Here is a 23469-nt window from a genome sequence, read left to right on the forward strand (position 1 = left end):
TGACTTATCATGGATCACTACCTGTTTATTGAATCAAAGTGTTTATTTTTATAACTATTTTATAAGGCATGGTATATGGTTAAGAGTAAAATCATTGCTTGGAAAGTTTCTTCATTTCTGACATCCTTCAATTCTCTTTCAAGATCAGAGAGAACTTCCCACTCTGCAGAAAGTATTATTTATTGATGTGGGATAAATTTTCTCTAAGAACAAGCCAGGACTACTTAATCTGAGCAGTACTGAGCATAGGAACCGAACGGCTTGAATAACAGAACATATCAAAATGCGAATCAACACTGTCAGATGCAAGCTTTTAAGAACTTTAATTGATATAATTATCATTAGTATGCAATACGTCTTACAACAAATGTAGATACAATGAGATCAAATATCAAAGAAGTTGCAAGTTTTTCCATCTTGAAATGACGTTGGCTAACTCACCCCAAAAAAGCAATCTGGCATTGGTCTCTTGGTTAGCACTATTACCAATATCAACTAGCACTTTAAAATCAAAGTTGAAATGGTACATTCATTTGCCAAAAAGAGATAAAAGGCAAAGAAGGTGAATCGACGTGCAAATTAGCATCTGGCCCAGTTGCAGAATTCATTTCCCAGATGCGAGGGATTGAACCATGCACCCTTGCAAGCAAGATAAAGGGCAAACAGATGACAGTAAACCAAAATCAACTCCACAAAGAACTCAGAAAACTTTGGGATGGTAAAGGCCAGGTCTACTGCTGTTAGCGTTCAGGTATCCATATGTGTTACCCTAACTCAATAGTCTGTGAGACCTATGTCCTGGGCCATCCTTTCATTCAGGGATGGAAACCATCCTTCACGGTCCCAGGAGTCAGGTGGCGGCACTGGGGGTTAGCTTGGAGCTGTAACAGCTGTCTGTATCTAGTTACTATACAGCTGTCGTTTCATAGATTTAAGTAAAAACAACACATCAAACAAGAAACTGAGATCACGTATACATTTATGTAATACTTAAAATGTCTATAAATAGTTTTCTCCAGAAATTGAAAACACTGTAGACATGATTTCATTAATCCTCACAACACATTTGTGAGGTAGCATGGGGTGAGGTCCATAGGACAGCGTCACGCCCGACTAAGAATTGAAGACACAGACGTCCAGGGAGGGCAGGAGACTTCACTGGGGCCACGGTAAAAGAAAACAAACTTGAACCCCACTCTGTCATTTGCAATCTGTGACCTAGAAGAGGCTGCTGGCCTCTCTCCTGCTCTGACATTCTCTCTAATGCATTATGACTAGTCCGGTCCCTGGAGAGTACATGGTTGTTTTAGACCAACTGGAACCATTTCCCTTAAGTAGGCCTGAACAGACTCGCTCCCTGAGGTAAAGGACGTCAGTTATTGGCAGGGGTGTGTGTGTGTGTGTGTGTGTGTGTGAGTGTGAGTGTGCTAACCCATATTTGTTGAATGCAGTTGTTAACATTTTTGGCCAACTCAAAAACAGAAAAATGCACTTGGCAAAATAAGGTTCAACCCATCGGTATTTTACACTAACATAACAAGGAGTGTTAGTTTATGGGAAGCTGTCACCTTGCTGAATGCGTCTGCTGTAGGTCCAGATCCCTCTCTTTACCCTAAGGATCCGGAAATTAATAAGAGCAACCAACCCATCAAGCGCTCTTGTACAACAGCAGCCTTGGTAGGGAAAGATGCTAGCTGAGTCAGGATTCCCTGGGAAGAGGCTGGTCCCTCTCACCCAGTATTTATGACTGAGCAACACCCAGAAGACCACCTCTCCAAAGGTGCTTCACGGACGTTTTGTCAACACATCTGTGGCCGAGGGAGGAAAAAAACATATGGAATGTCCTGTCGTTGTTGAATTGTCCTTTGCCGAACTGAAAGCCTATAAAGGGGGTGAGGGTAGGAAAGAGGGATCATTACTCAGGCCAAGCATGGTCAGAAGGGGTACCCTTGGTCATTCCTGGCCATTTTTCTGAGAATGTCCACTTTCTTTGTCCAATTTCTTTCAGAGCGGGGGATTGGCACATCATGGAAAGTGTCACCGGCCCTAACGTCTCTGCCACCAGAGAAGTTTAGCCCAGCACGGTAGCGGCTGTTTTCATGTCAGTACTTTTGCTGGGCCACAGTGAGTGACAGCAGGAGTTGAGGGTCAAGTTTCTGGAAACTAAACAGAGTCATGGCAGCAGGTCCAAGTTTAGAAATAAAATATGATGCAGTTTCAAGTTCTCTATGATAGCATAGGATACCGTGACACATTCTGAAACAGAACCCAATGTATATTTTCTACGCTATGAAATCAGGACTAAAATGCTGGCTGCTAATACACAGGTGTTTCAGGAGGACAGGGTTAGAGCCATGAAATAAAGCTATCTAGAAAACACACAGAAATAAAAAGGCAACCATGCATAGCAAAAACAACCCATCCGCCAACACTAAATACTTTTGAGATAAAAATCGAACGAATCATTTCATTTAGGTAAAAGTAAAAACTATCCCTAACCTGGGGCGTCTTGTTTTGTCGCAACGAGCATCACAATAAATTAGGGTTTCTCACACTCGGCACTATTGACCTTTGGGGCCAGATAACTCTTAGTTGGGGTAGGCTATTCTGTACATCGTGGGATGTTTAGTGCCTCCATGGCCTCTACCCAGTGGTAGCACCCCCAGATTGTGACACTCAGAAAGTATCACCAGGCATTTTCAAATGTTCCCTGGATGGGGGAGGGGAAGCAAAATTACCTGCTGCTGAGAAGCACTGCTGGAAACGGATGCCCACAAAGATGATCGGCTCTTTCTCAAAATTCGTGATGCAGGATTTGAAAACTAGGTACCCAGGGGTGTCCATTTATCAAACAGCAGAATTAGTAAGGTAAACATTTGGGAAAAATAAACGGATTAATCACTGTGTCTGTACGGAAAAGCCTCACTGAGCAACTGCAGACAAACTAGTGCCTTTAAAAAATTAACAGCAACAAGAACAACAACAAGAACAACCAGTTTACAGCCTTTATCGCACAGACAGTAAGGCAGTGAACCAGTTGCTTTGGGGGTAGAAAGCAAGGAGTCTACAGGCTCCTTCGGGCAGTGGATGTCTCTGACAGTTACTGAGGGCAGCTCTTACCTTCCCTAATGAGGTACGCGGTGTATGTTACACGCCCCTTCCCTCCCACCCTCCTCAACGCCCCCATTGCACACTCACTTCACACGTCTCTCCCTTTCTTTTCTACAGCTAAACTCATCTCACAGCCTTCTCCTGTGGAACCGCTGAAAGCCTGTGGGCTGGGGTCCCAGCTGCGGTTGACTAGAACGGGCATCCTCAGCAGAGACAGGTGTCCTGGAGGGGAGGCCAGGTAGCAGGCAGGCTGAGATCTGACAGCAGCCTGCTACTCTGCCCCTCGGCCAGCTGGCCTCCCCCAGGGCACCTTCTAGGTTCCTCTTTCCTTAATTAGGCAGCTAAGAAACTGGCATCCAGCTAGCAGAGCCGAGCAGGTGTCCTGTGGGACACAACCAGATAAACTGAGATTAAAAACGAATCTGAGAAACCCCTGCTTCCTTACCTGCAGGGCAAACTCCTCCCAGCACTCATCGCCTTTCCCCTCATTGAGACTGAATGTAATCTCCTAAAGAAAAGTTTAAGAAATACCACACACTGAAAGTTCCCCTAAAAGGAACCCTTGACGACACAACTTGATCCCTCTTCCTGTTTCTTCTCGCAGTGGGACCTGCGCTGGGTACAGACACCTCCACCGTGGCGTCCGGCCTGGACGGCGTAGGGTTGGCCCATGTCAGCTGCATGTCAGACTCCACTCACTTTTAAATAATTTTCTTTCTTTCTTTTTTTTTTTTGGTACCAGAAAGGGGAAGTTGTAGCAGCCAGAGGAGAGGGAGGAAAACAAAACAACCAAACCAACAAAACAGGGCTTAGGATGGTCGCTCAATGCACATCAGGTACTTGTTATTAATTCTACTGGATAAGCACTGATAAATAAAGACAGTTACTCCTCATCTCAGGCCACCTTCCTTGGTTAGGAGTCGTCGTACAGAGGATTGTTGTAGTTTCCCCAGGACCCGTAGTCGTGGTCATCCAAGAGCCTTCCGTAGGAGGAATGCCTGGTGGGAAGGAGAAGAGGGGTGTGGTTATTTGGAGAAGTTGCCCGTCTGTGGACAGCCCCGTGCCCTGGGGCCTGAACCGGGGAGAGGAGACACAATTCTTCACTAGGACACCCCTCGGTAGCAGACGCACCAAGCCGGGCGGCCCCAGTCCGCGGACACCTTGTAAGTTATGACTGATCCACTGGGAGCCCAACTGGCGCCTTCTGTCGAGATCCGCTGGGTCCTTGTCTCTCTCCTTTACCTCCAATGCTGGAGGAGGAAGAGGCCCCTTTTCCATGGCTATTTAATAAGAAGTAATGGGAAAGGGAAGGTTGCATTCCTGGCATTTTGGCTTAGGTCCTGGACTTCATTTTCCCTGAAATGATAACGACACAACCAGAACCGCTGTTGCTCTCACCACGCCCTCCTGACCTTTTATATAATGTTTTATAAGCTACAAGTTCTTCTATGTTCCGTGTTCACTTGATCCTCAGAATAAAACCATGGGCCAGGTATTGTTCATCCTTATTTCTCCGATGAGGAAAATGGGGCTCAGAGATGTTAACTGACATGCCCAAAGTCACCCAGCTGAGCTATGAGTCGAACCCTCACCTCCGGGATCTGAACCCAGTTCTCTGAGCTCAGCTCCCTGGAGTCTGCTTAGCACCTTAGCTCAACGGCAATATGGGTTTATCTGGCTTTGCTGGTTCATTCTGGCAACCTGTTCCACGATTAATGTTATTTCAAAAAGAAACTGAAATCAGATGCTTATCACTCTTCCGTGTGAAGCCTTTAAGTGGCCCGTCATCCCACACAGAGTCAAAGCCAAAGTCACTACGATGGTTTGCAAAGCCCTGCAGGGTCTGGCTCCTGTCACTTTTCTGAGCAAATCAGCTACTATGCCAGTGCCTTTTGCTCGGTTCCAACCACACTGGCCTCTTTGCTCTCTCCTCTCATGCCTGACACACAATTGCCTCAGGGTCTTTGCACTTACTGTTCCCTCAGCTTGGAGCAATTGTCCTCCAGATCTCCACAGAGCTCATTCCCTCATTTCCTTACATCTGCCCAAATGTCACCTTCTCAGGGAAGCCTTCCTTAGGAGCTCTATTTAACTTGCCACTCCCCGCCCAAAGCACTCCCTGCTTAATTTTTCTCATAGCACTCACCACCTTCTAACATGCGATACAATTTACGTATTTATTTTGTGACTGCCTCTCTCCTCAAATTAGACTATACATACGGATTATTTGCCTGTTTTGTTTGTTCTTGCCTCTATCTCCAGCACCTAGAGGAGTAAGTCCTCGATAAATGTTTGTGGCAGAAACAGTGATAGGAAAAAATACATCCTGAACATCCAATCTGTTCACAAGGTGGGAGCTTCCTGGAAATGATTATGGCATTTTAAGAATAAAACCAATGACAGGATTTGGAGAACACCACAAAATGAGCATCTGGTGCCTCTGAGGTTCAGGCTAGCTTGTGAATTTTGACACCTCGCCACTGGAAATCAGGTAGGCTATCTATAGTACAGATGAACATACCCACTCCCCCTAACTTTTTTCTCAGCTAGATATGAAAATTAAACAAAATGAAAATACAGCCCGAGAGGCACAAAAAGCTTTTGCTATACACTTCTATCTGTTGCTAAAATAAGCGCTGTCACTCTTCTAAGCTTATTTACATCTGTCAGGTAGTTGAAAAGAGATGCTTGACGTGCTGGCTTCAGACTCCTAGCTTTCAAAATTCTGATTTCAGTCCCGAGGGCTGGCTCAGTTGACCCAGTCTATACACCTGGAAACTTCCACAAAATAGTCTGTTTTCCCTGAAGACCCACACTCATTTCTGTGGGTGTAAGAAGGAAAGAGGTCACAAATAACACACCACTGATCTACTGATTGGCAGGAATAGGAGAGGGCAGTGTTGGTAAATGAGGTCCCGCCCATCCATCGCCAACACTTCCCCCACACCTAAAACCTCCAATTCCAATCAAATTCTTTAATAGGAGGGTTGAGAAATGGAAGTTATAGACTGAACAAGTAGAAACCTAGGGATTACAAGACTGGAGCTGGGCCTGAGTTTCAGCATGACTTACTGTGACAAGTCTGGCCAAAAGGGACCCAATAGGCACCTTCTTTTATTGATAGGATACCCTGTCTCACCGCTGTGTGCTTTCTCACAGCATTTTTATATCTATCATATAATTTGATTCTCATAAAATGTCAGTTGAGCCTACAGATGTATGTCCTTGAATATATTTTTAACTCCCTGTTTCTTCATCTATAAAACGGAGAAACAAAAAAATTGCGTTAGGATTCGTGGGTGGATTAAATGAGGTAATGCATATAAAAGACCTGGCACGTAGTAAATACACAATAAATGTTGCCCAATATTGCTTTTTAATTTTTATTATAATGAAACTTACACAAGCGCATGACAGATCTGCAAATAGAAAAGGATACTGAGTGAGAAGTGCACCTCCCTCACTCTCTCCAGGAACTCCTGAAACTATGCCCCAGGCATAGTTATAAAACCAGCTTCTTATATTATAACTTAAAAAAAATTATTATCATGCGAGAGTGGGGTTAGAGGATTAAAAATCTTCTGGGCGTCAGGTCTTACTGCTCGTGGTTATTGTAGGCAAGACTATTTGATCAGAGCTATACCTGAATCTGCTGTATTATAAGAGATGTCTACTACACACACACTAGTAAAATAAAGGAAAAAGATGGAGCCTTCATTTTTCTTTGTCTTCTCATTTGAATGGACTGTGAGTTGAGCAAAATACTGATAAATGAGGGAAGCAAAGCAAGAAATAGAGATAAACCATGTTTGGGAGTATACTGAACCTGCAGGGCATGTTTTAATGTAATAATGAGCCTAAACAAGAAGAATTGGGTGTGCTGGGATTCAAGCCAGGTTTGGATAAATCCTGTAATACTGTGGAAAGAGGAAGACAAACACATTTTGTGTGTGAGTGTGTGTGTGTGAGATAAGAAGAGAATCATTAATGATCATTTTAAACTATCTCTCTTGGTCAGAACCTCTTAAATCATGGCATGTTTTTAGATGGAAATGGAGGAATTTTTCAGATTGGCATTTGTCAGGTCTAAAGTGGTGGAAAAACTCCCACTCTCGGGGCTTCCCTGGTGGTACAGTGGTTGAGAATCCGCCTGCCAATGCAAGGGACACAGGTTCGAGCCCTGGCCCGGGAAGATCCCACATGCCGTGGAGCAACGAAGCCCGTGTGCTACAACTACTGAGCCTGAGCTCTAGAGCCCGCAAGCCACAACTACTGAGCCCATGTGCCACAACTACCGAAGCCCACGCACCTAGAGCCCGTGCTCCACAACAAAGAGTAGCCCCCGCTCACCACAACTAGAGAAAAACCCGCACACAGCAACGGAGACCCAACGCAGCCAAGAATAAATAAAAATAAATAAATAAACAAAAAACCCCTCCCACTCTCAAGATTAAGAAGGTGGGGCTCGGCCCAAGGGATCTGGAAGACTGTCACTGTGACGTACTGGGAGAGGTGGTACTAAAACTAAGGCCTGTTGGCTCTGCACTGCAAGGCTGCTGCGTTTAATTTCAATCTTAAGAGCACTCTGTGTGAATGACATCCTCGTCATGTCAAGGCAGTTTCATTTACTCCATTTCTTCATAAAGACCGCACCCAGCAAGCCAGCATAGCTAAGTTTTCCATTTGCTGTGCGTTGGCTTCCTTAGACAGTAAACCTTCCGGGGGCAGACTACGTCTTACTTTGCTTCTCATTTTCTGAATGTCTGATACGTTGCTCTTCATGTGATGGTACTTTTATAAATACTTGATAATAACTGCTTACATCCAGTAGCATATAAACAGTACACGGAGTAAATGCACAGAGTTTACTTTGTCAATACCAGCGGGGATTAGTATGGCCTGTGGCAATGCATTGTGCAATATAACCATGGCAAAGCGAAAATACCTTATTCAAGAACAGAAAGGGCCAAAGCCACCATTTTAACCTTAAAGATAGGAAGAGGGAAGAGAACTACCACTAAATGTCTCCCGTGTGATGACATGGCTTTGAAGCACTCAGTATAGGCCCACAGTCCTTGTAAATCAATGACACTGTGCTTACTGTCACTATTGTTCTACTGCAGTCGGATGATTTAGTTAGCTAAAAGCAGAACCTGAGGGGACAAAATAGGGAATGATTTCTGTGAAGCCCTTGCCTCACTGCTTCCTTCTCAAGTGGTTTTGCTCTGACAAAGCAACACTCCCCACTCCCCGCAGTCACAACTGGTGATGCCTTGTTGGTGACAACTGGTAAATGTGGTGTGACATTTATGGTTTGAGGTCTTCTCCACAACTGTGAAAAGGTACCTATTTTAAGATAGCTAGAGCATCAATACTTAATGGAACTCAACGCTCTTTGAGAATGAATGAGGTGTTTAACTTTTTTCTGTGTTGAGACAAACGTATTTTAGAAAACACCTTCTCCTTTATAAGGGTCAACCCCGGTTCTCCAGCAGGTCTCCAACTTTGTTTATTACTACTCCTTCCAAAGTCCTCTCCTCTCTAGTAAAGTGAGTCTTGCCGTTCAATCACTGGTGCTTATTATGCGCTAAGAAGGAGAGTTATAAAGATGAATAAGGTATGGCTTAGTGCTGGGAAAACACAACTGAACTTGCAGCTCCTTGGTCATCAGCCATTAGGTCTTAGACTCTCGATCATCCATTAGCAAAGCTAGTTTGGTGTAGCTGTCACTGGCTCCTTTGTTTTCGTTGGTGGCTTTCTTTTTCTGATTGTCATTTCCCTGCCTGGCTCCTTCCATTTATTCATTGAAAAGTTATCATTGATCAGTCCTTATTTTGGGATTTGGGGAATACTTCAGTGAAGTAAGAGACAGAAATCCCTGTCCTAAGGGGGCTTACATTCTAATGGGGGAAGACACAATAAATAAGACATGAAAAATAATATGGCAGATGGTAATAAGTACAATAGAGGAAAATAAAGCAAGGAAGGGGAATGAGGGGTTCCATATGGGAAGCGGGGATTGTCATTTTGAATATGGTGATCGGGAAAGTCTCACGAAGAGGTCATTTGAGCAGACACATAAAGGAGATGTGGATGGGCCATGGGGATGCCTGAGGCAGACCCTACAGACAGAGAGAACAGCATGTGCAAAGGCTCTGGGGCAGAAGAAAACAACACATCTGTGTGGTAGCTACTGACCTATAATTAAAAAAACTTTCTATATTGGGATGGTTTTAGATTTATAGAAAAATTGCAAAGATAGTACAAAGAATTCCCATGAACCCTTCACCCAACTTCCCTTGACGTTAACATCTGACATAACCATGGCCCATTAGTCAAAACTAAGAAATTAACATTGTGAACTACCAATTTGAAGCTAAGAAATCTGTGACCATTAGTGGTGAATTTATCTGCCCGCAGTTAACCACTGCAAGTTAGTGGCAACAGCTAGAGTATCATAATTCAGTATCTTTAAATAATCACCTTTACTTTGAAGGGGCAGGTAACATTTATTTTATATTTTAATATCATACTGGCAGACACTCATCACAGAAGAGGCCTGCACGTCGGAACACCTGCCTATTTGTCAACAAGTTCAGAGTCACGAGATAACTAGGGGAAATCTATGGTTTAACAGATTCCCATCGCTTCCCCTTCTCTAAACCTAGTTTCTCCTGATCTGGAATAAACCAACACTGCTGCCGCACCCCAAACTTTCTTACCCACAATCATTCACTCAGCCAGCAAGTATCTATAAAGCAACTCTTATATGTCAGGTATTGCCAGGGGCTCTCTGACCTTCTAGTGGAGGAGACTGGCAGTGGATGCAATGATTCCAGTACAGGGAAGTGAATGGTACGAAGGAGGCATGGGCAGCATGAAACTCACTGTGGAGAGGGTGAGGGTGGGAGCTTCCCAGAGAAGATCTCTTTTGAGCTAGACAACTTGGAATTAGCCAGATAAGAAAGAGGTGAACCAAACACCTCTGGCCAGGGATCAGCACGTTCAAAAAAAACAAAGGCACGAAACAGCAGAGCGTTATACCTGGTACTTTAGAGCCAAGTGTGTTTGGAGTGTTGGGAGGAAAGGGTAGAGTGGGGTTACTCAAAGTCTGATCCTTCGACCAGCGGTACTGGCATCACCCGTGAGCTGGTGAGAGCTGCCACTGCATGGGCCCCACCCTGACACACTGAGTCAGAACCTATGGGGCTGAGACCCAGGAAACTGTGTTTTTAACAAGCTTGTCCACTGGTTCTTTTTTTTTTTTTTAATAAATTTATTTATTTATTTTTGGCTGCTTTGGTTCTTCGTTGCTGTGCGGGGCTTTCTCTAGTTGTGGCGAGCAGGGGCTACTCTTTGGTGTGGTGCGTGGGCTTCTTATCGCGATGGCTTCTATTGTTGTGGAGCACAGGCTCTAGGCACGTGGGCTCAGTAGTTGTGGCTCGTGGGCCCTAGAGCGCAGGCTCAGTAGTTGTGGCGCACGGGCTTAGTTGCTCCGCGGCATGTAGGATCTTCCCGGACCAGGGCTCGAACCCGTGTCCCCTGCATTGGCAGGTGGATTCTTAACCACCGCGCCACCAGGGAAGCCCTCGCCCATTGGTTCTTATGCACACTGAAGTCTTGAGAATCACTGAGGTAGAGAATCAAGTCAACTAGACCTACAGAACGCCAGAAGCTGACCGGAAAAGGTCAACCTGTAGCTAGCAAACACTAGAAGATCTTAGACTTCATGGCTGGCTTTTTATGGGCCTAGTTTTTCAAACTTACAACAACCAGGAAGAATCCAGTTGCAGAAAATGTCATCACTAGAAAGACTTCAAGCAAAACAGGTGACTTCTACAAAGATGTCTTAAGGGCCAGGCCCTGTTGTGTCTACAAATCAAGATCACATTTATTTTTGTGAAGGGAACAGCCGTGTTGTCTGTCTGGGCTACCAGCACACCTAATTATAGCAGCATCCACGTTGCTGGCGATAGCAGATATGGTCTCCTGCCCGGGAGATTATCTCGTGGCTGAACAGTTTTGAGCCAACTTAAACAAAACAGAACTGACTTACCTCATTCTTCAATCATCACTAATTAAAGACAACCTTCTGCTAGAGGCAGGCGGGGCTTTTGCTTTCTTTTGCCCTGGAATAGAGATTTCTCACAGATAGCTTCTATTAATGAATGTATAATGTGGGTGCCACTTCCCGGGCGTTTAGAAAAAGCACAACTGAAATTGCCAAGATGGAACATGGAAGTCTGCACGTCAACAGGTAATTAGAAAACGGAGCTTCTGTGCCGTCTTCCTCCTCCTCCACCTCTCCTCTCTCCTTTGAATCCCTGACGCCTACGGAACGGGGCTGCTGGTGGCTACAGTTTACTGAGCACCTAAGTAGGAAGCGCGTGATAATTACAACGAGGACAGCAGTTGGCCCTTCCATGGCCCTCACTTCAACCCCGGAACTGCGTGTTTACCTGTATCATAGTTTAATCCTCACAACAAGCCTGAGTTAGGTATTAGTATTCTAGTCCTATTTTACAAACAAGGCAAGTGATCGCAGAGTGATTAATGAACTTGCCCTAGAGTCCATATTCTTTACCATGTTATACGGTCTTTCCAGGTCATCTACATTCATTACTCCACTTCATCTTCAAGACAACCTTGAAGGATAGGTGTTATCCGCTCTATTTTTGCAGGTGAAGGATCAGGGAGATTAGAAATTTGCCCAAAGCCACCTAACTAGTAAGTAGAAGGGTCAGTATCGAACCTGATCGCAAAGCCCACGTACCTCCCTCCACCCCACATTGTTGCTGGCTACAGTGCGGGGGTGGATAGTAGAAAAGAGCCTTGGAAGGTTCTGGGCAGTTCATTTTTATAAATTGCATCCCAAAGCGGCTTAGGTTAGAGGGCCCTTTTTCTGGTGGTGAGGCTGCCCTTTCAAGCGGATCTTCTTTTGCCTTTGCCGGGACATCGGCTGGGCCTGGGGTGATAGGGTGTGGTTGCAGGCCAGAAGCTAATGGTTCCCTCATGGGCTGTGATTTCAGTCACTTGCTGCTCCAGCCAAGTGAGCTAAAAAAACCACAGACAACATACCTCTGTCATGTTATTGTTCTCAGAAATGTGGGACAATAGGAATGGAGGAACTTTCCAGCCAAGGCAAAACTCAACCTTAGGTACACACACACACACACACACACACACACACACACACACACACACACACGCACAGTTGTCAATTGAGCCAAGTGTATTTTTGATGAATGATCAGTGGGGCTTTCCAAGAATCTGGCAAAATAACACTTGAAGGGGTTTTAGCACAGCCTTGAGATGCACGAGAGCTATTAACCGCCTTATGTTATCATTTTTCCAAAATAATTACCAGAGCAGCAGAAAGAGGTTTTCCTTAGGGGGTTTCTAAACAGGGGTCTGATCACTTTATCCATCCTTAAGTTTGTAGTGCCAAAGATAAATAACAATCTTATACTTACACCATGGGGACCTTTCTACATTAAGAGGGAGGAATTACATTACGCAGGAGAGAAACAACGACTAGTTCAATTTAATCATTCACTGAATTTATCTAGTGTTGAGAATGCTTGGAGAAAAAATAGAACTTTTTAAATTTTTTAAATTTAAATTAAAAAATTTTTTAAATTTAAAATTTAAATAATTTTTTAAATTTTAGAATTAAATTTTATTTAATTTTTTTAAATTTAAAAATGTCTTAAATTTTTAAGGAAAATGTTATACAATTTTAATCAGCACTCATTAGAACCAATTTTAATGGCATGCTAACAAAATTTTTCCAAACCCAGTAAGTTCTGAGATGGCAGAACTGTGTCTCATGACTGATGTGACCCCATTGCTTAGAAGAGTTCCTGGCACATGGCTAATGCTCAGTAACTATCTATTGATCAGCTGTCCCGCTGGCGTTCCTTCCAGCTGACCACTTTGATGATGATGATGATGATGGCAGTGCTATGTACTTGGGAAGCAGCATCCGTTAATCCTTCCAACGATGCTACCAAGTAGTTAAAATTACGGTCCTCATCTTACAGAGGAGGGAAGTGAGGGATAGTGAAGCTCTGTTCCATGCCCAGGTGATGGTAGAACCTGCTAGAAAGTGGTAGGGCTGAGATTGGAACTGAGATCTCCCTGCTCCTGGAGTCTGAGTTCTTAGTCACTGTTCTAGTCTGCCTGTCTATCATCAGTGGTAGGCTTCAGGTGGTGAAGCTGAGTTCTTGCCTGGAGTCAAGAAGAAGAGTCCTGAGGTTATTTTAACATCATTTCTGGCAAGTGTGCGGCGAGAGGGAAGTGTTTCTATTTTGTTCCATACTCTGTGGAGGCATTTTTGGTGACACAGCCCTTGGGAACTCACCACTGGTGATTCTAGAATGTCTCTAAAATCTCTCTGTAAGTTCCTTTCTTTGAGCCCCACCCAGAATCTCCCAAACACAACGAGAAACTCTGTTACAAAGTGGGAATGAGGTACCCAGACTAGTTCATAAAAGCCAATTTAACCAATAATTAAAATACAGTGATAAACTAGTAATTAAGCCAGATGGAAAAGGGTAGCATTCAGTAAGCTATAATTCATAAAACTGTTTGATGCTCAAGGAAATATAGACTTAATGAAGAGAAAGATTGTTTTTTTAATTTGCAGACCACTGGATCCTTTCATAAAGGCTTTTAGACACAGGTAATGCTAGCACTTTAATTCCGATTTCTCTTTGAAACCTGGCTTTCCTGTTCTTTGTACCTTAGATGGGGTGATATTACAAGGCACTCTCATACTTGACACCAGTCATTAGATTGATTTTGTTCATGTGTAGAACAAAAGATGGAGGGAGATAAAAGGGAAGGGGGAGGGGAGGGTTCCCCACTGGGCGCTGGTCTGGGCTGGGGTGACCGGAGGAGATGAGAGGGGGCAGCAGAGGGGATGTGTGTGTAGAGATGAGAAACTAAATACGTGAGCTCCACGTGGGGAACCAGGACACGCCTCTTGAAGGAGAAGCACAGCTGTGATGAGAAAAGGTCAAGAGTGTGCCTGTGTGCACAGCTGTGCCTGTGTGATTGTGTGTTCTTACGTTCAGTTGTGCATTTATTCCATTTATCGAGCATCTTCTTTAGGCCAGCCCTGTGCTCACAGATAAAGTCTGGGTCCTCAGGCAGTTTACATTTTTGTGGGGAAAAGAGACAAAAGACAAGCAAACAAGCATATAAAAACAACCAAATAAAATCACATACAGTGAAAACAGCCAGGATGAAACTAATTGAGGCGCTAGGAGAATAAATAACAAAGGCACCAAACTGGAAGGGAAGTCTCCTGGAGAATGTGACTCGAAAGCCATGTATGAGGAAGAACTAGAAGAAGAACATTTCAGGGAGAGGGACCAACAAGAGCCAAGGGCCTGGAGAGACAAAGTACCTGGTGAGTTCTAAGAACTGGATGGAAAGCCAGTGTGACTGCAGCTCAGTGGTTAACAGGGAGAGAAATGTGTGATGAGCAAGAAGACGTGGCAGGGTGGGTCCATGAAGGAACTCACGCCAAGCTGGAGGGTCAGTTTAATTCTAAGGGCGGGGGAAAGCCACTGGGGGCGTTTGAGGGAGGGAGTGACAGGTCGAAGGAGCTTCCACAAAGATGGGCTTGGCTGTTGGGAGGAGAACGCATTGGGGGGTCAGGGACCAGTTGTGCTCATCACGGTGGCATGCGTCCTCCTGTCCCTGTTATAGGCACTGGGCAGACTGGGGAACCAGACAGCCACTTGCCTTTTGGCATTTTACAGCTGATAGGACACTCAGTGTGAGTAACGTGGTTTTTGAGAGTTTTGATTTTACAGACGGTAGACGACAGAAGTGGAGGACTCACAGGGTACTGCAACTTTCTCTTTGGCTAAAGAAAGTAAAAACTCAACTACCATCTGTGATCACATTCTTTTCATAAGAGAAAGGATATTTTAAAACCCAAACTATAAGGATATAATCTCGGGGGGAAAAGACCCAATTTTGTAGAAAACACTACGCTTTCCTTGTAGTTTCAACATTTTGCTCTAGAAGCGGTGAGAACCTCCTTCCAGGCTGGGTACACACTCCCACATCAGTGTTCAGAACATCAGTGCTTTGGAACCATTGAGCCTGCCTATCTCGCCCATTTCACAGGTGAGACAAAGTGAGGCTCAGGAGGCTTGCTGCTTTCTCAGGGTGATGATGTGAGTTAAGGGCAGAGGGCCAAGGCCCCAGTCCCCTCACTCCAGGTTCATTCTCCTTCCATTACATCATCACGCTGTATAGTCCGGATGATTTCTTCTGCTTTGCCAACTTTCAGATACTGCCCCATCTATTCCTGTCCAGGGTGCAGTATGCTGGCCATTTTCACTTCCCTGCCAAGATTTCTGAGAGCTGAGATACTTATGAAGAAACCAGAACTCAGCAAAACAGCTCACAGCCCAGAGCCTGATAAAAAGGAATTCCATTCTTTATAAAGAAGAGGAGGGTGGTGTCTTACCTGATCTTTAGATAGGCTGCAACTCCGAACACCAGCAACACCACAGCAATGACTGTCACCGTAATGGCGGCGATGCTGCCTGGGAAGGAGAAAAGGCACAGAAGGAAGATGAAGGAAGGGTGTTCATTCCAGATCATTCTGCAATGCGAAACCCAGGAGCTTAATTCTGTTACCAAATGCTTCTCAGGCTAGGCTAAGTTCGGTAAATGGCCAATATTTATGAAGGCCTTTTGGCTGGCCTTGAGTTCAGAAAACAGTTCACAGTAATATTTGATCTTTTTTTTTAAGAATGCCACCGATCTGTTGCTGTTGCTGCTGCCGTCTGCAGGGGTAGTGGATTTAAAATCTCCTGAAGTACTATCTTCTTCTTTCATGTGCTTTAGCTTGTCTTTCTAGCATTTGCAAAATATTGGAAGACCTAGGATGCTTAGTCAAGGGTCATGACAAAATAATGCTGTTGATTTTTTGATAAAGCAGAACCACAGCGCTATGTCAGTAGTGTCCACTTCAAAAGGGTCACCTTGGTAGGAGATGCACTAATTTTAATGATGCCATCAAATCAAAGCATTTTAAAAGAACACCTCTTTGGGTCATGTGTCCAGTTTTCAGCCCTGAAAGGTGAATCTGATTTTGTAGAGGATAAAGTCAAGTTTGGTGTATAAAATAAGGTCAAGTCTGGTAGGTAACGCTATGTTTTGTTTGTAGAAATAACCAGGTACAATTATAAAGTAACATGAAGGTTTTATTGTGTCGTTTAAAATCTGTTTCCAAAGGCAACTATTAATGGGCAGTTAAAAAACAAAAAACAAAAAACCCTTTGAGCACACAGCCTTGTAAGAATAACCATACTGCTTCCAGAGATTACTACTTTGGGGCACAATGCTCCTTTTGTGTGAGTTGGTGGCTAATAATGTATATATTTCAGTTTTATTTCACCTCAGAAATACCAAGAATCAATTGGGCTTTTGTCTCCTCATTGTTAAAGTGACTTTTTGGCATTAAAGTTGGTACTAGGGATCCCATTTACTCGTTGAGGCCACTGAGAAATTATTTTTTACTTCAACAAATGAACGGGACTCTTAAACACATTGGAAAAAGCATCAGATATGGAGTCTGAATATGCGGATTCAAGTGTGCTTCTATCATTAGCTGTCTGACTATGGGCTAATTACTTAACCCTGTGGACCCATCCACCACTCACCTGCTGTGACAGAGAAAAGAAGAGCTGTTCTACCTGCCCACATAATTTGAAGAAAATTAAATGAGGTGCCCTGTGCACCAAGCTAAAGTCCTATCCAGATATACCTTCCTGGACCAGTGCCCATCTTTCATGAACTACATCGCAAAGGTGATGGATCTGTCCCACGTTTTTGGAGATTTACTATTTGTGGATGATTCTGCCACTTCTCCTTCTATTTTTTCCCCCCTGTCTTATGAATGGCTTTTGTATATTGTTCTTCTCATTAGCCCTTCCACCAAAGGAATTAGAGCAGAGCTAAGAAGCAAATGAGTCTACTCATTAACTCTTTGGTAACTCCCGCAAAGGTCTGGGTGAAAGATGGCCACAGGAGACATGCATGCCCCGGCTGGTTATAATTTCTAAAAGGCCAAGGAGGTATTGCTAACATTGAGACTAAGACCAGAACTTGATGTGTCTACACAGACCGACCATAATGTACCATTTTAGAGCTTCCACACTTCTGGACACTCACACGCCCATCTCTCTGCTCCTAGAGTCCTTTAGGGCCAGGTTGGTATAATTATCAGTACCGTTCTCTTTCCTTTTTACTATTGTCAAGGTAGAATTATGGCACCGAAGGCTCAAATCTGAAGACTGGATCAAGTAGAGAAAGTTTGAGGTCAGTCCCCTTACGGATAACCTCTACCCTGCACTCAGCTGCTCAGCCTCCAAACTGCGCTGAAATTAGAACAATTCAAAGTTCACTGAAGCCTCTTAACAGCTCTTTCAAGAGCTTGTGAAATGAGGATTATTACCGCAAGGTAAGGTGATGGGGGTATTTGAAGATTCAAAAAGGTACACTGATTGCAATTAGGAGCTTTGAAAACTGACCTTTAAATTTAATTTCCTCCTTTCAAAAAAATGGGAGGAGAGAAAGAATATAGTTGATTTCTCTATAAGACCCTTCTTTCTTGCCCCAGGATACCTTTAATTTAGGAAATCATAGGTTTGTCCTTCAAAGTTTCTTCCCTAACTCTAGGCAGTTGGATCTCCTCCAACTCTGCGATTTACTGGATATATTTAAACACCACCTCTACTGAAGATAAAACAGGCAGTTCCCCAACTCAAGTGCTGTTTTTTTTTTTTTTTTTTTTTTTAAACAGAAAGTAGTAGAATGACCGGCTTCCTCTCCATGTGACTGATGGCTGCCTGGCTCTGGGTGTAGACCAGTCTTCAAACAGGGCTCTTCAAGGCCACCCTTCTTGTTCACAAAGGACAGCCATGCAAACAAGAGATGGAATTAGCAGGTGATTCCCCCCGTGGGCCCTTGAGGGCAGCTGAGCGAAGGGGCGTTTCTGAGGGTTCATATTGCCCCAAAGGAGGCCAAAACGTGTGAGGTGAAATAGATGGTACTTAAATATTCGGGCCACCTCCTTAACTATTCTGCCACCCACCAGCTCTTCTCAGAGGGTGCCACCATGGGGGCAAGGGTCTTCTGGAACTAGAAGGGCTTCATCAGGCCCCCAGCCTGGGAGGGCTTGTGTCCTAAGCTCGCTTTCACCTCCACGGCAGCTGCAGCTGCCCGCCTCCGAAGCAGCTGGGAAGTTCATGCTGGGAAGTTCCACGCCTCAGGGCATCGTGGTTTGAGCATCTGAGGGGTTTGCTGAGCTGACAGTAGCCGAGGGTAGCAGGACTTTATGCGGGAACCCAAAAGGCCTGATTTCCTCCTTGTGAAAACAAATGCCATTTCCCCCGGAGTTCTGTTTAAAGTAAACTGGATACCTCATGACCTTTTTTCCCCCCTTAGATTCCATATATATGTGTTAGCATACAGTATTTGTTTTTCTCTGGGATAAGGAGGGTGGGAGGGAGGGAGACGCAAGAGGGAAGAGATATGGGAACATATGTATGTGTATAACTGATTCACTTTGTTATAAAGCAGAAACTAACACACCATTGTAAAGCAATTATACTCCGATAAAGATGTTAAAAAGAAAAAAGAATAAAAATACAACAGGGTATTGCTTTTATCTGTATTTTCATTAGCATTCAGTCAACTCAAAAAATGTATTAATTAATGACTGCATTTTGTGTCAGTCATAGGATGGGTTATTACTATAATAGCAGAAATTAAAATACCATTTATAAGGAAAAAAAAATAAAGTAAACTGGAATTCCCCTTCTCGTACTTCGTCTTTCGAGGCAGGGCAGGGAGAGGAAAGATGAGGAAGGTGTGGCTAGGGCAGGGAAGCTCTGCCCTATGAGGAAGGTGTGTACACTGGGGGGGCAGTGCCCTGGGGATGGGGGATGGGGAGGTGGCTGGCATTTCTGTCTTCCTCATCTTCCCTGTTGGCACGTGTGAGTTTCAGACTGGGTGTGATTCACGCTGTGAAGCCCTGGAACCAGAAGAAATTAAGAGAGGACCGGAGGAAATGTATGTATTTTCTAAGCCGAGATGCCAGAATGTTCCACCGTGCCAACACGTTCTGCCTGACCGGAGGGCTGCTGAAGAGCCACGAGCCGAAGCCTCCTTGAAGTCTGGGTCCCTCTGACGGCGTTTCTCAGGGGGCCATATCCCCACTTCCATAACAACTCAGAACAAAAATACAGCACAGGCTAGAGAATGATCTGTTCTACACTTGTGGGTGGTTACTTCCGTCTGGCGCTGGGCCAAGAACTTTACAGCTCCCAGCTCACTGAATTCTCTTTATGAGATGAAGAGAAGGATTCCCATTATATGGATGAGCAAGTTAAGGCTCAGAGAGATTGAAGAACTTGATTCGGGTCTTATAAGCTGGTAAATGATGAAGCTGTCATGTGAACCCAGGACTATATCCTAGGTGTTGCATGTTTAATCATTCATATACTGGTGACATCCCTGGCCCTTTTCTCAGCTTGGCCAGCTCCTACACTTTCTTTATGACGACCAAATAGCAACCCTTCTGGGAAGCTTTCCTGACACCCCCAGGCAAGCTGTAGTGCTGTTGTGTGTTCTCAGCTCTTTGTGTCTGCTTCTCTTAAACACTGTGATGTATTTTTGAGCTTCCCCAGACAGATTCTAATCATATTCATCTTGCATCTTACCCCCCTTCTCCCTGAACTCTCCGCACTGGGCACAGTCTCTAGCCCATAGTGGGTATTTAAATTATTTTTTTTAATGTTGAATGATGAAATGTAATACTCGCAAAAAAAATAAAAAAGATAACTGGCAGTTTCTGAGACCAGTCACTGTGCTAAGAAGGTCCCCAAGCAGCAGCCTCTCCACCTGTCCATCGTGGAACCCCTGCTCCAGGTCCTACCTCGGCATCTACTCCTATGACTCTACAGCTATGGTCCAACCGCCCCAGTGTGTGCTTGCGAGTCCCCATGGACGACTGAGCTGGAGGAGAGTTATTTTAGGACTCTCTGTCTGAATAAAGTCAGAAAATATCCTTGAAGTAACCAGCACAAAATCCCAGAAGCCCACGCTTCTGGTTGGACCTGGTCAGACTACCCGAGGGAGAGGGTTTCCCTGGAGGGCATCACTTGCCCTGCTTCGACTCTGTTCTGTGCCCGTGCAGTCCTGGAACAAACGATGACATCATTTACAGGCTCTCTCCGCCGCCCCCAACACCTGCCTCTCTTTACTACGCTTCGGCTAGTCCTTCGCAGACACAGGACGTCCTCCACACTAGAAGGGACTCTGCTCCTGTCCAGACTACCTCCCCGTCACTTGTCCTAAAGGTGTCCTCCTGTCTTCCTGGGCTTAGCAATGTTCCCAAACCTCAAATGTTCCCCTGGGGACTCTTCTCATTGAGGGATTTCCCCCCCCCCATTTTAAACATGAAAGAAACGTTTCATCTGACCTCTTTGGCAGGATACTTGCCAATCATATCCAAAAATGAGAATATTAGGATGTGATAGGATGAACCCGAACGACCTCCGAAAGAAACAGCTTTCCTAGGCTCTTTAAAAAAGTTGTTATCGCGCTGAGAGAGCCGGGGACAGGGGTGGTGACGGTGGGGTGTTCTCAGGATGATAAAAGAAGGTGAGTGTCTTGCTGCTATCTGTGGATGACTTCCGAACTACATCTCATTGGGAATTCATCAGTCAGGCTTGTTTAGAATGCACGTGTAAATGCTTTGACCAAGTTCCTGGGTATGCTTGTGTGTGTCTGATCTATTTTGAGAAGTCTTTAACAAAACCTCTGGACTGTTTTTCAATGTTCTTACTCTTTTCTTTCCTCTTTCCCGTCTAGAGAATAGGTAAGAAACGGAAAATAGGAGCAGGTGGCCACTTCAGAGAGCGTGGTGGCTTCTTCAGTCAAGGTCACCAAGAGGAAAGGAACATTCTGTCTCAGAGGAATTCTTCCTCTTTGAACGTATGTGTCTGCGGGACTTCCCTGGTGGCGCAGTGGTTGAGAGTCCACCTGCCGATGCAGGGGACGCGGGTTCGTGCCCTGGTCTGGGAAGATCCCACATGCCGCGGAGCGGCTGGGCCCGTGAGCCATGGCCGCTGAGCCTGCGCATCCGGAGCCTGTGCTCCGCAACGGGAGAGGCCACAACAGTGAGAGGCCTGCGTACTGCAAAAAAAAAAAAAAAAAAAAAAAAAAAAAAGCCGGAGTAGGGAAGAGGTGGGAATGAAGATGTTCTCTAGAGGATGGGCTGAACTTGGACAGAGAGCAATGAAATTTTTAGGCAAGAACCAGCTAGATGGAGGTACATTTATACAATGGAATATTACTCAGCCATAAAAAAGAATGAAATTGGGCCATTTGTAGAGACCTGGATGGACCTAGAGACTGTCATACAGAGTGAAGTAAGTCAGAAAGAGAAAAACAAATACCATATCCTAACACATGTATATGGAATCTAAAAAAAACAAAAAGGTTATGAAGAACCTAGGGACAGGGCAGGAATAATAAAGACACAGATGTAGAGAATGGACTTGAGGACACGGGTTGGGGGGAAGGGTAAGCTGGGACAAAGTGAGAGAGTGACATGGATATATATATATACACTACCAAACGTAAAATAGATAGCTAGTGGGAAGCAGCGGCACAGCACAGGGAGATCAGCTGGGTGCTTTGTGACCACCTAGAGGGGTGGGATAGGGAGGGTGGGAGGAAGACGCAAGAGGGAGGGGATATGGGGATCTATGTATATGTATAGCTGATTCACTTTGTTATACTGGAAAAACTAACACACCATTGTAAAGCAATTATACTCCAGTAAAGGTGTTAAAAGAAATTAAAGAATAAAGGACATTAAAAAGAAAAAAAAATAACTAATTCTTCTGAAAGTGTAGCTATTTGTTAAATTGAACTTTATAAGTAGTTATGATGCAAAATTAAAACTCCTTTATAAGGCATACAGCTTGCATGCAAATATGATACAGAACTGTTTTTGTTTTTTGTTTTTTGTTTTTTTTTTGCGGTACGCGGGCCTCTCACTGTTGTGGCCTCTCCCGTTGCGGAGCACAGGCTCCGGATGCGCAGGCTCAGCGGCCATGGCTCACGGGCCCAGCCGCTCCGCGGCATGTGGGATCTTCCCGGACCGGGGCACGAACCTGTGTCCCCTGCATCGGCAGGCGGACTCTCGACCACTGCGCCACCAGGGAAGCCCAATACAGAACTGTTTTTAATTAGCACAATCCAAGCTTGTCTCCGTGTTAGTCCTTCTCTCTGCTGCCCCATCCCCTCAAATCTTTAAATCATTAAAGTACTGCTTAATCATTTCTTCACACAGTGGCAGAGGTAAACTTTATTAAAATTAGTCAAATATGACCACAATTGGAATCTTTTACCTCATGTTTATACTATTTCTCAAAAGCTAGTTAGTTTGCCGGATTGGTCAGTGGACAGACTTGGGATTCAAACCTTGGGCAGGATCCCTAATATCTATACTTTTCCACTTCCTGTCATCAGAAGCCCTGGTTTGGGGACTGGCTTTGCTTTTATCTAAAAGCATTTTACCTACTTGGGTAGCATATAGTTAAAAATGTATACTAGAGGACTTCCCTGGTGGCGCAGTGGTTGCGAGTCCGCCTGCTGATGCAGGGGACACGGGTTCGTGCCCCGGTCCGGGAAGATCCCACATGCCGCGGAGCGGCTGGGCCCGTGAGCCATGGCCGCTGAGCCTGCGCGTCCGGAGCCTGTGCTCCGCGGCGGGAGGGGCCCCAGCAGTGAGAGGCCCGCGTACTGCAAAAAAAAAAAAAAAAAAAAAAAAAAAAAGTATACTAGAAACACAAATCTCTGTTGAGATAATAAAAGATCTGCATTCACCCAAGCAAGTGTGTGTTTCTTTTTTCTTCATTTCTCTCTCCTGCAGGTACATCAGCTGTACTTGAAGGATGCAGGGAGCACAGGTTTGTAATCCATGCCAAACGGGGCACACGAGTCGGCACAGTTCCTGGTTACCATGGTTTTAAAATTTCCTTACTTCACTTACAATCACAATCTTTCCCAACACAAATGAAGCCTCGTTCCCACCTGGAATTTTTTATAACTACCTGTTTAGGTCACCCAACCCCAGCTCTCCTTTGACACCTGTAATGTAAACTAGGCTGGGTTTCTAAGAATAGCAAACAGTGCCCCTCATCCCCCTTCCCTATAGCATCCTGACAAGCTGACGGCCACACAGCAGCTTCCCATCAACGTCACGTCAGGGAGCATTCCTCTCATTCAGTGCTCTCCGGACCAAAAGGAGCC

The 23469-nt window shown here is 44.7% G+C and overlaps 1 protein-coding gene across 1 annotated transcript in view; it reads right to left on the reverse strand.

The window, feature by feature from the left end:
• Nucleotides 1–299: 299 nt before the first annotated feature.
• PARM1 (prostate androgen-regulated mucin-like protein 1) overlaps nt 300–23469 on the reverse strand; it is a 100799-nt gene continuing 77629 nt past the window's right edge. The window contains exons 3-4 of the mRNA XM_060148018.1: nt 15602–15680; nt 300–4109 (exon numbers count right to left, since the gene is read on the reverse strand). Of these exons, the coding sequence (XP_060004001.1) occupies nt 4025–4109; nt 15602–15680 (164 nt within the window). The 3' untranslated portion in view covers nt 300–4024. The remainder of the gene's footprint in view (nt 4110–15601; nt 15681–23469) is intronic.

The sequence above is a fragment of the Lagenorhynchus albirostris genome, chromosome 4 (assembly GCF_949774975.1).
Source record: "Lagenorhynchus albirostris chromosome 4, mLagAlb1.1, whole genome shotgun sequence".
NCBI lineage: Eukaryota > Metazoa > Chordata > Mammalia > Artiodactyla > Delphinidae > Lagenorhynchus > Lagenorhynchus albirostris.